The sequence below is a fragment of the Coturnix japonica genome, chromosome 1 (assembly GCF_054131305.1).
Source record: "Coturnix japonica strain WE chromosome 1, WE-NBRP24, whole genome shotgun sequence".
NCBI lineage: Eukaryota > Metazoa > Chordata > Aves > Galliformes > Phasianidae > Coturnix > Coturnix japonica.
Window position 1 is genome coordinate 58,316,530 of NC_140663.1, and position 16,345 is coordinate 58,332,874.

Genomic DNA, 16,345 nt, shown 5'->3' on the forward strand with positions numbered 1-16,345 from the left:
GACTGCCAAAGCAGCTCTGAGGATCTGGCTTCTGGTCACCCTCAGACTGCTCAATAAGAGGTCTCAAGAAGGATCTATCCAACATTGCTGAGTCTTTGGACATGATTTCTGGCTCTGAAGATCCAAAATCCTTTGGCTCAAAACAAAAACACTGCAAGAGTGCAAAAAGAAGAAAATATCCAGAAATAGCTATAAAGAGCTGAGTAATGATGCTTCATTTACAGTAGTGTATGAAGGACTTCCACTATTGTCCACGCTGACAGACAGACTCATTCCTCAACAAGCTGAGAAACTGTGTTCTCACTTTGCTGATTTATCAAATGGCACTATGCCTGGTGTTCCACCACGGTGAATCCAAAAATGCTGAAGCACTACAGAGAGCAAACCACAGAGCTGCAAATCAAATTGAGATGTTCTGCAGTGTGCTACATCAACAGTTTTCTAGTGACGTGCAAGTCAAATACTGCAAGATACTCATTGACTTAGGGCTGCCAGGGAAGTGGTAGAGTTCTCATCCCTGGAAGTATATGTGCACGTGGCATTAAGGGACACGGTTTAGTGATGGGACTCGGTAGGTTAGGCTGGTGGTTGAACTCGATGATTCTGTGGAGTCCTAATGGCACTATCCTGCAAGAGTAGTGCCTGCCTTCCTCACTCAATCTGCTTCACACAGCTTTCTCATTGATGTGTGAGCTGTCACAGAGCTCCACTGGCATTGTCAAGGAATTGGTCCCACTGGCCAGGCACTAAAAGCATGCACATAACACAGGGAGAATTCCTGCTCTGAGCACTAAATAAATTACTCATACATTTTGTAAATACTATCAGGAAAAAAGAGTGAAAAAAAAGGAGAACAGTTTACATACATGTTTAATAGGAATAGTTTTCCCTCATTACCAGCCTGCTTTTTAGGATGTATTGATGTTTATAAAAAATTATGTTATCAAACTGCACTGTACGATCCATCACACAAACTGAAAGATAGGATTCTCAGCAAGGGGCCACTTCCAAATTCACTACAAATATTCCTCCAGAATATGAGAACAAAACTCAAAATTGTAAGACCGGGTGTGTGTACACCACAGAAAAAAGAACTCAAGCCACTAAGAATAATAACCAAAAAGTAATAAGCTCAAGGGCAAAAGTGCAAACACATAAATAACTTATCAATGCATAGCGAAACGTCTTTCAAGCAATCAATTTAATTTGAATTGAATGAGAGGTAAAGATTACAGCACGTGATCTGAGATGATCGGCGCCCTCACACAGAACCAAAATAATGTTTGCCATCCACGGAAAAGGATTATTATGGTTTTTGTCCTGGCTCAATTAAATACTACTGTGACTGCAAAGGTATATTCTATGTGAAATAAAATGAGGGCAGAATTGTTAAAAGGAAACAGGAAAGTCAATACAAATAATAGGTTATGGAAGCAGAGGGAACAACAACAGAAATAAATAAAAAAACTGAAAAGTTCAATACCACTTATCACTAGAACTTATTTTCCACCAAATATTTGACTTTATAGAGAGAATCACTGTGTTGGGTGCTTTAAGACTATATGGCCCATAATAAGTATCTTGGATGACTAAAAATCTGCTTCGGAAAACAATGAGATAGGAGAAACCGGGAATTAATGGGCAGGATTTACATTAACAGGTGCCACCAGGAAAAGCAGTACTGTTCTCTAATCATCTTACTTATCTTTGTGAGTCACTGCTGTCAAGAACAATCCATTACTGTACAGGGATTATTGTTTAAATGAGAAACTTAGCTTATTTGTAAGACTGAGGTCATTTGTAAGATGTAGACAAACATAAATTGTCAAGAGTGAATGTCAAGGAAACTCTGCTAAGCAAGCAGTTTCCATTAATCTAAGTTAAGGATGACCACAGATTGGGGAAAAAAAAGACAGTACAATAGTACACAGGAAGCAAGAGAGATAGTTAAAAGGTAACACCTTTAAGATAACAGACAGAGGAAAGGACAGTGACAACAGCAACAAGTTGCTGTAACACGGATACACACCATGCGAGCAGAGTTTGCTTGACAGAATTCATGATACAAGTCAGTTACTTAAAGATATTTTTAAACTGTAGAGAAGAAAAAATACTGAAAAAAAAGTAAAGTATTTTGCAGCCTTGGCCAGAAGTACTCACGTTCAGCAATTTGCTGCACAGGAAAACCCAGATAGAAGCTGAATTCCACCATGGACAAGTTTCTTAATTGTTCACTGACTTCTGACCCATTTAGAAAACCATATCTATCTCGAATGGCAAAAATGATGCTCACAGGGCCCTGACGAAACGCAGCCCCAGGCCTACTCAGAGTTATATTCAGTATCTGAAAAGACAAGATTGCAATAGTGTCAGCAAAATCAAATCACTGGCATTTCTATCCTTTACTTGATAGGCTTTTTTTCCTAATATGAGGGGGAGTGTTTTACATCAAAGCAGATGGAAAATGCTAGATGAATACTGAAGTGAATGGGACAGACAGGAAGACAACATGACGGAGGCAAATCATGGAAACAGATGTTCCCTTGGTCAAAATGTACCGCACCATGCATACCCCTGTAAACTGATGGAAATTTCATTTCGCCACCTATACACGGAGCAACTATGTCCATACAGACAAGTCTATTCCAAAGAGTAATAAACCATTTAAAAAGATAAATTGCTAAGCTGACAGTCCAAGAAACTGTCTTCATTCTATCCAGTTATACTGCTTCTCTCAGTTGGACAGTTCTGAGTATATTGCTATGCACTTGATCTGTATGTACTAGATACTATTTTATATGCTATAAAGTTTATGTAGTATCTTCTGCTTTGACTTTATGATACAACAGATACACATTTATGGTGCACATAGCAAAATATTATTTATTTATTTATTTATATTAATTTTGGGACTACAGGAAAGCTAGAATAAATTTAAGACATCAGAGAGAAGAGGGATTTGATCTCTCAAGTTGAATTATTGACTTTCCAGGAGGTTTTAAACTCCCATGTAATTCAGTATCCTATGCATAGTCAATACGTTACATTTCACACGTAAATTTCCAGTAGTAGCCTCCATGGACAACATACAAGACTAGAAGTATTTCTACAACTCAGAAGAAACTAGAACATTTGATCCTGCAATGATACTATGCATAAGATTTCTGTACTTCTTAATAGGATCTCCTGTGTGGCCATGAGACCTGAAAACTGTCTTCCAACAAAAACTTACTGACTGCACTCAATTCTGTAGGAACAAAAAACAATGAAAATGAAGTTGATAAGGGTTAGGGCAGACTTCTGTGAAAGGCTTACGTGAACAGCATAAGCCTGCTTATCATATAATGGCTTAGGTCGGAGAAGACCTTAAAGACCATTTCATTCCAAGCCATCTGCTGTGGATGAGGCTGCCACTCACCAGCTCAGGCTGCCCAGAGCCCCATCCAACTTGGCCTTAAACATCTCCAGGTATGGGGGGCCCACAGCTTCTCTGGGCAGCTGTGCCTGTGCCTTGTAACCCTCTGTGTAAAGAATTTCTTCCTACCATCTAACTTAAATCTCCACTCCTGTTCTATCTCTATTAAACCATGTAAATAGTTGGTTCCCCTCCTGCTTATCAACTCCCCTCAAGTACTGGAGGTTGCAATGAGGTAGGTCTCCTTGGAGCATTCTCTTCTCCAAGCTAAACAAGCTTGGAGAACGCCCTCAGCCTTTCCTCATAGAAGAGGTGCTCCAGACCTCTGAGCATCCTCATGGCCCTACTCTGAATCCACTCCAACAGCTCCATTTCCTTCTTGTGCTGGGGGTTCCAGGCCAGTCCCCTCCAGCTGGGGACTCACAAGGGCAAAGCAGAGGGGACAATCCCCTCCCTCTCCCTGCTGCCATCTCTCTGTTGATGTAGCCAAGGATGCAGTTGGCCTTCTGGACTGAAAGTGCACACTGCTGGTTCATGTCCAGCTCTTCATCCAGAACCCCCAAGCCCTTCTCCACAGGGCTGTTCACATTCCCGTTATTTTCATCAACACCTATTGATATAAATCATAATCTACTTGGATCACCCTTTCAAGAAGTTTGAAACCAGCGACATGTGCCAGATTATTCTGCAGAGAAAAGTTCTGAATTTCTTATGAAGCCTCACCGTTCTACAAGATCTAGATAGGAAGGGGTAGCCTGTGGACACCTACTGGCTGAGTTAAGCTCAGAACAACCAAAGGCAAAGAGAAAAAGGGACAGATACAAAACGTACTTATCTTTTTACCTGCACAGTGAAGTTGTAGAACTCCTGGTGTTGTTTGCTCACTTCCATGAATGCCATTGTCAGCCCCTTCTCGATGCGCTGACTGAAGTTGCAGAACCCAATATCCATGTTTCGAGGCACAAACTGAAGCACTGAAGGTAAAGACTATACATTATTTCTACAGCAAAGTACTTCCACAAGAGCAAACAAAATGAGCAAGAGAATCCTCATTCCATAGGACTATCACTTTTTTCATAGAATTCAGGACATATTCTATGAAAACCTGGATAAAAATACACATTCTCTGTGGGTGCAGGAAGTTTTCAGCTCATAAGAATCTGTTACAACAGTAATTAGATTATCCAAAGATACTGCTGACAAAATAGCCACTGTTTCCTCCTGCATGCTGAAAAACCTTTGCTACATAAAAACTGGTTAATTTCACAAGACTTGAGTGCTGAATCGACCGCACTAAAATCCTTCATATTCAACATCTTCAATTAAAATCTTAAGGGAAATAACAATAAATTTCTTTTTATACCGAAAACTAATAGTTAGCATGTCTAAATCACACTGGATCCATTAATGCATGTCAGCAATAGCCTAACATTTAAAATACCTAACTAGCAGCCATTCTTACAAATCGGTTTAGATATACCATAACATCTTTGACGGAAGATTGAGAAAAGGAGAGGAATAGAAACATGAGCATGCGCACAGATTTCTGTCTATGTGCGCGTCTATCTGCACATTTCTTGATGTATTCTTACCCAAAGAAGTGCTATCATCAGGTTACAGATCCTAATAGCACTGTTACACAAAGGTCACGATGAGGAAATGTAGCTATCCCCCATTTGTTTAACCATGCTATGTAGCGGGAAAAAATGTCCCATTCACACAACAGATTTCTGTCGTAATTTACAGATACTAACAGAGCAGAAAAAGCACATGAAACATACCTGAATAAAAGCACCTGTGTCTGACACCCATGTACTCTCTGCCCATTTACTCAGTCCCCGTCACTTCCTCATTACTCAGCCAACCAATCAGGCTACTGTTATTGTTATGCAAATACTGCCTGAAGAAGATTTTAAGTGACACCACTGACTCCCAAAAGCCATTACATGGTTAATATTTTACTTTAGATCATTAGTAGCCATGGACTTGACATATACTGCTGCCATACAATATCCATGTAAAGCTGAATACTACACGAGCCATCCTCTTGCTCACCAATTCTCAATATAAGAATTACGGAAAGTATAATTTAAGGTAAAAATAATTCCAAATATAAAGCAAGCATTACAAAGTAGCTGCATTGTGATCTTATGAGCAAACAGAAACATTTTTCTCCTCTCACCTCTGCAAGATGCCGTGTAAATCAGGGTATCGACAGGAAAGGAGGCACTGAAAACAGACTCACCTTTCAATATGAGAATACTGCTAACGTTTAAAGCAATACAAAGGAATGCAAACAATGTTCACTCCCTTCAGCAGTGAACTATTAACTGAAATATGAAGTGAGCTAAAGAGAATATGCATTTTGCAAGGTGCCAAGCTTTCCTGAAAAAAACCCATGAAATGACAGGCTTAATTGTTAATTAAAATTTACCACAGATGCTACACGTATTTTAATAACAAACAAATGCTCATAGCAGTAGAACACAGTTTTCACTTGAGCTCACTTAATCACGAGACTCTCCACAAGTGTAGAGGTGTGAATCAGTATGAAGCTATACCTTCTCCACTTTGTGTCAGGAAGAACTCACCTGTCTGAACTTGGAACCTGTTATCCGGCACAGTGAAAGAAGGATGTAGGGAGAGGATCAGCGGGGCCTCACCATGGAGAAGACTGCTGTTCACAAGCACATTTATGACAGCTATTGCCGTGTAAACAAAAGGGCCTGATGTCACCAAGAAAGCAAACTTTGGGGAAATTTTATACACCTACCGAAAAAAAATTAAAACAAAACAAAAATTCAACAAGAAATTTGGCAGCAACATTTCAGACATACAGAGACACAGGCATTTCTAAGCTTAAACTTCCACAGGTAGGAAAATGGAATCTTTATTTTACAAAGAGCAGGAGCACACAGACTCTGACAGGGCTTACAGCCTCTTCTCCTGTGCATCAGCAATGCATGCAACCTACACCTGGCACATCAACTGCAATCTCCTCCGTACAGCACATCTACCTTAGCTCTTCTCCATTTATCGTAGCACAGCAGCACTGCAGCTTGTCTGCATTCCCCAGGAGTGTATGAAAGTTCCCATACAAATTGCTGTCTACTTACCAAAGCATTTGCACAGCTTTCACATTTCAGATCTATGTTGCATAGCAAATGCATTCTATAATATTCACATGTGACGTGTGAGAAGCAAAATACACATAACCTGTGCTTTATGGATACATTTCCCTCACACGTATTCTGGAGAATATCTCTCGGCACAGTTACAATTACAATTTTCCTCTTCCATTTCATTGCGTGACTTTGAGACTTCTCAAAAACCCTGAGGAGCATTAGACATCGTGTAAGAGAAATGAAATTGAAAGTTAAATATGAGCCTAGGCAAATGTTTCCATGCAGATGCTTTTATTACATTATTATTCTGTCATCTCAGTAAAAACAAACTGAAGGCTTTTATTTATTCAAACAAATTGCAGTGTCTTTTCTCCCTATGGGAATCTCTCTCAGTTTCAAGGACATCTATTTTCCCATTTCCCAGGATTACATTTTTCCTCCTTCCTCTATTTTGCCCCCCTCCTTCTTCCAGCCCTTTGCTTTATTTGCTCAAGTCAGTCATACAGAAGTATTTTGGGATATCCAACATGATGGCCTCACAAATAAATAATCTAAATGAGAGACATGAAGGTTGTGATAAACGTTCACTCCTTAGATGAAAAGATGCTGTCATCTGGCAGGCTTTGCGCTGGTGAAGGGCTTTTTCAGGTAGCCCAACTTCAAGAGGTGTCTTATGAAAAAGCACAGTGCTACTTAAATTGTAACCCACAGCCCTGTGATGGGATTTCTGCGACTGTAACACAATGGTAATGGCAGCCCTTTCCTGCACTCCAGAAACATGATGCATTTCAAAGGGCTAACACTCACCAAAAGAAGCTACCTAAGTAGCAGAATAAAAACCCATATCTTGCTCATTATTCTTCTTATTCGACAAATATATGCGGCATCCTGCTTTTATAAATTGATTTAGGCCCACAGAACACAAATTTGTTTGATATGAATAATATGCACAGCTCTTCTCGGTTTTTCTTGTCTGAAACTTTTATCTCAGGATGAAATGATCTCCGCAGCTTCAGTTTGTCAAACAGAAAACAGCAGTTATATCAGGTAAGACATACAAAGAGAAACTTGTCCATTACTTGCAAAAGAGATTGCTTAAAAGGAAAAAACAGAATTACAAATCTTACTAACAAATTGCTGGTGATTTTCTAAAGCCATATACACTGAGGAAGAGTGCCAGCATATTGTAATAGGCTATAGTTAGGTATTGAAGACAAGAAAGCAAGCTTCTGATAACCAGCTCAGCTGCCTGCATCTCTGACCTGTTCTGGTGTGACACAGATGCAATGAAAGCAGCCTACACTAGGAACTCCCCTGAAATTTTTCATTGACATTTTCACTTGAACAGCTAATACTCATACTTCCCTTCTGCACTTCACCGCAGCAAAAGAGCAAAAGTAATGTCACAATAATGGAAATGTAAAAGAACTTTTTAAACTCCAGTTTTCAGGTAGGTGGATCAGAACCAGTGTAGGTGAAAACAATACCTATTTCTGCTGGAGATATTTCAGGGTTGTCTCAAGTTCAATCTCAGCAACTTAAGTTAGATCCCAGAAGTAATACAGCCATGTTAGCGTGATGCTGTCTACGAGGTAATTCACAGAGAAGCTTGGAAAGTTATGCAGGATAGATGAGAACAACTCATGACTCTTGAGCCGTGAAAAAGAACAGTTCCTTCTGGCACAACTCTAATGGTTCACAAACTCATCCATCCATCCATCCATCCATCCATCCATCCATCCATCCATCCATCCATCCATCCATCCATCCATCCATTCCTCTCTTGGATGTTTCACCTCTGCTGCCAAGACAGTGAGACGCTACCAAACACATTCGCTAAACTACAGTTTTAGAGTGCTACCTATTAAAGCAAACAAGCACAAATTCTAACATTAAATAACCACAAAATTTCTTCATACCTTAGCACCCCAAAACTCAACACATACTCCTGAGCTATTCCCACAGCAAAAGCAGAAGCCTTCAGTATGAGCCAATGTACCACATCAATCTGAGCCAACTCTTCTCCAATGCCAGACAGATAACACAACCCTGCTGTTTCCAGGATACAATCTACCTTATTCAAAGCTACTCTGACAAGAGAGAATGCTTCTAACATGGCAAGTTTTTAGGTCACAACTTATCACAGTACTTGGGATAAACATGATTGCGTGCTTAATTCCATCCCTTACGATTTTCCATAAGCATTTGCTACAGATTATTGTCAGCTAAACTGTTTGATTAGATGCACCTTTGGTACCATCCAACCCATGCCTACACACCACAGTATTATGCTGTGTAAACATCTGGTAGAAGGCATAAAAAATCCATTTCCTCACCACCACCTTATTAAGCATTCTGTAACCGGTCTGCAGGGAGCATTTAACTTCCTAAAGATGAGCTACAAAGGCTCACAGGTCTTAAAAATGAAACAGATATTCTGCTCCCGTACACATTAGGATCCAGGGGCAACAATTCTCCCACTATTTTCACACACCTAAATGATAGCAGCCATGGTTTCAGCAGCATTGAGCAGCAATGAATGAGACAGAATCCAGTGCAAATCCACAAGGTGGCACCTTTGAAGAAAGTATTACGCTGCCAGACAATGAACTCATTCCCTTACTTTTAAAGCAGAGGTTTGCAAATTTTGGATTACAGAAACCTGGCCTGAAACCCCAGATAAATGCAGTAACAAAGTCACTGAGGTATACATTACACCGCATGATAAAATTTCCTAGCACAAATGAGGCTGGCAAAAGCCTTTCTTCTGTCTGTATGAACTTAATGGTACCTGGTGTGCTTCCAGCAAGTCACTGCCAACACTGCTTTTTTTCTCATATCCCCATGCAACAAAGCTATGTTGACTGAATGCTGCATCTTACTCAAGTGCCAGAAAGCTTACATTAGAGAAAGCTGAAAAAAAACTGCTCCTGTTCAAACCACAAGGTCTTACCCTTCTGCAGATGCTATACCCTGAAATCAATTGGAAGGAAAGAACTTTCAAATGTTAGGTTAATCTCACTCTCCTGTAAGGAATTTTAGTAGGAACAAAAAACTGGAAGAAGATTATTCATGAGACAGGACTTAGATCTGTTTCTCTTTCCCACCCCCCCTCCACCCCCTCACCACACACACACACACACCCTTCAAATTCAGCAGCTCAGAGAGTGTGAAACAATAATCAGAGGCCAAAGTTTCAACTGAAAAAGCTGGAAAAAAAATGATTTTCCTCTCAGTATTAAACTTGGATTGCATTGAAAGTGAGTAGCAGTTATAACCAATGTTGCCATGGATTTTATTTTTAAAGCAAGCATTACTACCAAGTTAAATTTAACAAGACTGTCTCCCGATTTACTGGGCATTACATCACAGCAAGGGAACAACATCTGTGAGCTGTAATAAGAGACATAGTGAACTTAAAGAAGTGCACCGCTTTACCGTAACTTGCAAATGTACACTCGCTTCCTGGGTAGTTTCGACTAACAAAAATCACATCTGCTTTATTAATTAAGTTTAGCAATATGGGAGAATACTGTTTAAAATTCCTCATTACACCACCATAAAACATGCTGATATTAGAGACGGCTATTCATTTAAAATAGCAGTTTTGTTAGTATTCCACTGCTAGAGGTGAAGGCATTTGCTGGTGATTACATTTAGTGCAAAAACACTTATACCCAAGGCATCACTATAAGAACACATAGCAGCATTCGAGCATAAAATCAGCACAAACGATTCCACAGGGATGATTTCTCCTTTTGATAAGAAAACAATCTGTCAAGAATGAAGCTGGACTAACTGCGTTACTTATAAAAGCAGTTGCCATTAAGTGGCCTTAGAGCCAAAATGACCTATTGAGAGCTCTGCAAGACAACAGTGGGCATGAAATAAAATGATTTAAAGTGGAACTTATCCTGACTGAGCAGTAGAGAGGCGTGTTCACAAACAGACAGGAGCTGTTTAGTTACTGAGTGTTGTGGTTGTGGCAGGAGCTGTCGAAAAACCATTTTCCCACACAGACCAGCAAGCAGAAGTTAAAGGCACCACCATCTCAGCCTTCTGAGCACAGAGATCAACATTCAAATAGCTTCCTAAGGGAACTACACACAGAACCAGGTACTGCCTTGGTGCTAGGCTACTGCAGCTGGACCAACACAGAAGTGACACGCAGCAATTGCAGCTAAACCTGCACCTCAACCTGTAACTCCATTAAAACATTCAATTTCATCCCGTGTACTGAAGTACTGACAAAAGTAGCCCTAAACCACCTCTGTGACTGTTTTACACTCAGACAGAGAGGGTTAGAGGGGGAGGGGACGAAGAGTCTGAAATCTCACCTCAGTGGGCACTCACTTCAAGGCTAGGGAACAACACTGAAATACTGCTCAAAGAAGATTCCTTGAACATTAGTGGAGAGGAAGAATTCAAAACAAAAATGAGAGAGCAGAAATTCCTTACTCTGTAAGCAGAGGAAGGAGAGGAGTGGGGAAATTCCAATCACACTTATTTGAAGGCTTACAAATAATATCCTACCATTGTATATCTGATTTTTTTCCCTGCCTTTCTCATCTGCCAAACCCTGTCTATATGAGATTCCACCATTTTTGCTCTAAGTGCTGGTGCCCTCAGTTACAAGATATAACAGCACGAGGCAGTGAAGAACAGCTTGCTTTGCTGAAGGCATAAAGCATATAAACAACTAGCAGGAGAAGCAAAACTCTGTAACATACTTTAGAACAGTAAAAGCTTTTCAGCTCAGTTTCACCTCACAAGCCAGAGCAGGTGAGAAGCAGAGGCAGGACGCTGCTTGCTCAGCAATGGCAAAAACAAGAAAGGTTTGCCTTAGACAATAAATCACATTCTAAAAGTTAAAAAAAAAAAAAGTTGGATGCCATACTTGCATTAAAACAAAAGGTTAATGTTTAGGTTGAAAAAAACCTCTCTGTGGTTTAGCATTGCAAGAGTCATTTTTAAATTACTAGTTTAGCCTGTGAACTGAAACCACTATTGTATTACATTAATCAAAGAGTGCTTGTACACACTTCATGCCACTTACCTCCAGCTCTACTGATCGCCTGAACTGAGCTCTGAGCACTTCTCTGATGGATTCACTGACGTTCTGGAGAACAGCTTTTCGGGCCAGCACTGGAAATTAATGTCAGTCAGTAAGCATACTTTAGCTTCACCTCTTGGGCTTCATCTCTAAGCTGCATTTGCAATTGTGTAATGCATGAAAAAGCAGACAAAGAGATCAATTGTGTCAGACATACAAGACAAGGGGACAGGCAAAGGTGGGACCATATCCTAAAAATCAACTGAATACAGTTTAAGAAACTATAGGTTTAATCATTCTTATTTTTGGCAATATCGAATGTCTTCAGTATTTGAGTCAAGGAACCTTCTTAAGAGTCACTCAAGTGATCAAATAGGGTCTGAAACTTGCAGCAATCAGTCTGGTCTGCACACCACAATGAGACTGCTGTTATTACACAGTTTAAGTTTTGCAGGCAATGCAAGGAATGCAGATGAGGTCAGAAAAAAGCCACAGCAAATGCGCATCTACTTTTCTCTTAAATAAAAGTAAACAAACGTGTCTTTGGTGATTGAAAGGGATATCCACTAAGAAACTGCTTCGATACCCCCAAGCCCTTATGGCCATTATGTCTGCTTGAGACTGTAACTGAGGACAAGGAAACAACTGAGAAGTATGACAATGTCATTCCGCATCTATTTTCCACCAGTAGACTACCTACAGAACTACTACTATAAGTTAAAACAAATCTTCCTTCTCACCAGCAGTCAGCACACCTTCATACCTGGAGAATAAGACAATTATCACGCCGCTTTCCACATTACAGCAAAAGTTAAGGGCAAAATATATTGATTACCACAGAGTATGCAGCATTTCTACAGCTGCCCTTGGTTAGTTCTCTGGTACAAGCCAGGAGTGGTTTCTGAAAACAAAACAAAGAAGTTGGTGGCCTCTCACCAGCAGTGACGAGGTACGCGTCAGGGACCGTGATGTCGCAGACGTAGGGCTGCCTGGTGGTGCTGGTGGCAGAGGGGAGGACGGCAGCTCCTGGACGAGTGGAGGTCACCAGAGGAGTGGAGGAGGACATACCAGACCTGCTGGTGCTGGTGGCTGTGGTGGTGGGGATGGTGCTGGCAGCAACTGATGTGTCAGCATCACCGACTCCTGTTGGAATGTCGTACCCTGTGGGAGGGAGGGAAGTCAAGGGAAATTGTGTGGGAACAAACAATGTGGTCACAGACAGAGATTCTGTAGGAGAGGGGAGAATGCTGCTGGCATCTGCATGCTGTGTCGGGCCAACAGGGTCTGCTGTCAGAAGGGCTGTTGTGTGAGCGCTGCTCTCGCTGAGGGATGTTAAAAGCAGCGTGGCCTTAACTGTAGCACCAATATCCTCATCTGAAGCCAGACTAGTTGAGAGCAGAGATGAAGACGCATTTAAGACAGGAGTTGTTGGGAATGTAGTAAACATGGAGATCAGATTTGTCTCATCGAGCAAGACGCTGCTTCTAAGAGGCCCAGTGTCGGAGGCGGGCAGCACCAGGGCGGAAGCCACGTACTGCAAGGAGGAAGGGGAAGGCTCTAACTGAGAGGTAGCTCCTGGTACAGCTGAGGTAAACATGGCTTCGGATCCCACCGGCAATACTGATGGTGCTTCCAGAAACACAGATGAGTCGGAAGGAAAACTTGACGATGGCATTATTTCAGGTACATGCGCACCTGGAACAGAGGATGCATCTGAATAAAAGTACGAGGTTTGCCCGACAGAGAACAAAGACACCTCAGAGTCAGTGGCAGAGCTGACAGCAGTAGCTAAGTCCCAGCTGGAAACATCCTCAGAAAGTACTGATGTCCCAGTCAACAAGGTCTGAGGTAACAGTGTTGAGAAATCACTCTGCATGACAGAGTGAGAAGTTAGCACAGCTGATGACAGAAGTAAGTAGCTAGGTTCAATCAGAAATGGCGTTGATAAAAGATCAGACGAAAAATCTGACGTATTTAAAGACAGCTCTTCCCTTGTAGATGTCTTGTCAAATAAAAGTACGGATTCTGATGGCTTAAGCTCTGACGACTCCAGCCAAGTTGTGGGGCTGACTGCAAGTGATGCAACCAGGTGGCTTGGGATGGTCGCAGACTCCAACAGAACAGTGCTGGTAGTGGGATGCTCTACACGAGTGTTTGGTGCCAGTGACACAGTTCCTGTGACAGGCAGGGAAAACTGGACAGCGGAGATGTCCAGTGAGGTCTCTCCGAGGAGCTCATGGTAAGAAGGAGAGCTCACAGGTTTTCTGTCATCAAGAGCGGTGTGCACAGTGCTCAGTAAAAACAAACTCGAATCAGGGATTTCAGCAAATCTTGAAGAAAATGAAACAACTGGTCTTGATGGAAAAGAAGTATCAAATATCTCAGGTGTAGGCTCTTCTAACTCATATCTGTCGGTAATTATAGTTGTAAACGGAGTTATGCCTTGTACTTCAGAGGCTGTGAATGACAGAGTTTCAACATAATCACCTGAGCCCACATCGTGTTCTGGGGAATACCCTGCTTCTGGCAGAAGAGAAACGGAGTCACAATATAAACACGAACTGTATGATCTCATGAAAGGCACTGGGCTTATGAGCTCGCTATAAAGCTCAGATTGACTTGGTATTTCCGAATCAGCAGGCAAATTTGGTGCTGCACTGGAGAATTTCTGTGTAAACAAGCCGGCATTGAGAACTGTATCACGGTAGGTGGGCATGGCAGTTGAGTGACCCGGGAAAGTTGCAAATGGAAGACTGATTGAAAACAAAGCAGACTCAGCACTAGCTGTTGCAGCAGCTGTGGCCCAGGGAATACTTGGAGCGCGGTCGGTCCTTACACTGACAGCTTCTGTTGCCCTGCTATTCACAATAGTGTAAATGTCACCACTTTGTGCTGTAGCACCTGCTGCAGCTTGGCTATGATTTTCACCCAGCAGCTTGAGATGGACAGGTGATCCCTCTGAAGTGGCCCCAGGAAGAAGAGATGTTAAACTTCTGTTTATGTTTTCCCACACTGCGTCCACCTCCTCAGAAGGAACGGGAGTGAAATAAATACCTGTATCTGATGGGTGCAATGGCAAGTGCCTGCTTGCAGTCAGCATTCCACTGTCTGGTACAAAAGGCTCCAACTCTGTGAGACTGGTACTGTAATCAAGGACAGCACTCAGTGGAGTCTTTAGCTGTGCTGTTCTCAAGACATCGTACGGCGAAGAAAAGACAGATAATGAAGGTGTTAGTAACGGAGTTTCTGATGTTTCTCTTGGTGACTCTACTGTATTAACTGAGTGAGGACCTGTTAAAATTGCAGAAGACTTCAGTGGAGGAGTCCACTGTGCCTTTGGAAATGGGCTAATAAATTTGTCGTCACTTAAGAATGCCTCATTGCTTGTTACGGAGAAATCTATCAACGGCGTATTTCTCCCTTCTGAAATTTTGACCATTTCTTCTTGGTTAAATGAAGTCACATCAATGGGAGCGGTAACTGATGATAAAAGCGTTTGAAGAAAATTACTTTCTTGGGACTCCAAAGTACTTTTTGCTAAGGCCATTTGTGTTCTGCTGCCTGATATGCTTTGGTGCACCTTTGAGTCCATTGAGAAAAAGGATAAATTTTGCTGCTCCGAAGATATTTCATCTAAATAAAAAGAGAAAGAAAAACAAAACAAAAATAGCAGATTAGCTTAAGCGGTAAGACTGGAAGGAGCAAACCTTCCAGAACTCTATTCACAATCCAAGGGTATAGACAAAACTGCTCAATACTTGTAAAATCTCTGTAAGAGAACAAGCATTAAGTTCTTCTGTGAAACGCCATTCCCTTTAAATAAGTGGGACGACAGGAGCCCCTCTCACTCATCCCTTGACAGCAGCACCCCAGTGAGCCTGCAGAAGGGAGAGCAGCTCCCTCTCGCAAGGTTACTGCACATGTCAGCTAATGCGCTCCCAAAGTAAGCAATCAGAAAGGGTAACAAGGTACAACACAGAAAAACTTTGCGTAACTTCAAGGACTAAGTTTGCTCTTCTGCTTTCCACTAGCATCACTTCGTTTCCTCCAGTTTTACTGTTACTTCTTATTAGGCACACAAGCAGATCTGTTCTCTTCCAAGGACCAGCTCCTGGCAATATCAGAAATGAGTGACGCTCACACTATTGATGAGAGATGAAGAAGGGTTCCCTCTACATGAGTCAGAAAGCACATCTGCTGCCATAAAATATGCCCTGCAGTTATGTTTACATTGCCAGCCTCTCATCTCACTTTGGCCTGTAAGCAGTTGTGGCAAATCGCTTCACTACACAACTGCCATCTTCATTCACATCCTGCTGTAGGAGTTCTTTGTTTACAAAACTTTCACTGCTTCAGCTCGCAGGACTGAAGTTGTCATAGCTGAGCTCAAGCAACAAGGAGGAAAAGCTGTGATTTCAACAGACTTTTTAACAAGATTCTTGCAAAAAATAATGTATCAATTGCACAACTTGACTATAGTTTCCGCTCTTGCAAAAGTATTCTTGGATTGCACAGATGTGCATACAAACTTTTTCCAACCGTGGATGTGTTTCACAGAGAAAAGATTTATTACTGAGCACTTCCCTGAAATGTCTAGATGGGATTATTAGCCTTCAGTGTTGAATGTTCAAGGAAATCACAGAAAACTGCCCCCAGACATTTTTTCTAGGGTACAGACAAAGGTTTCATTCTTAGTTTAGCTATCCCCCAATCATCCTGTTTTCCTAGCATTACTGTTTTCATACTGGAGTC

The 16,345-nt window shown here is 41.5% G+C and overlaps 1 protein-coding gene across 4 annotated transcripts in view; it reads right to left on the minus strand.

Moving 5' to 3' along the window:
* KIAA1549 (KIAA1549 ortholog) overlaps window positions 1–16,345 on the minus strand; it is a 118,603-nt gene that overhangs the window by 52,083 nt on the left and 50,175 nt on the right. For all 4 annotated transcript variants that reach the window (XM_015867229.3, XM_015867220.3, XM_015867211.3 and 1 more), the window contains exons 2-6: window positions 12,530–15,226; window positions 11,597–11,685; window positions 6,007–6,184; window positions 4,259–4,389; window positions 2,161–2,344 (exon numbers count right to left, since the gene is read on the minus strand). In XM_015867229.3, the coding sequence (XP_015722715.2) occupies window positions 2,161–2,344; window positions 4,259–4,389; window positions 6,007–6,184; window positions 11,597–11,685; window positions 12,530–15,226 (3,279 nt within the window). The remainder of the gene's footprint in view (window positions 1–2,160; window positions 2,345–4,258; window positions 4,390–6,006; window positions 6,185–11,596; window positions 11,686–12,529; window positions 15,227–16,345) is intronic.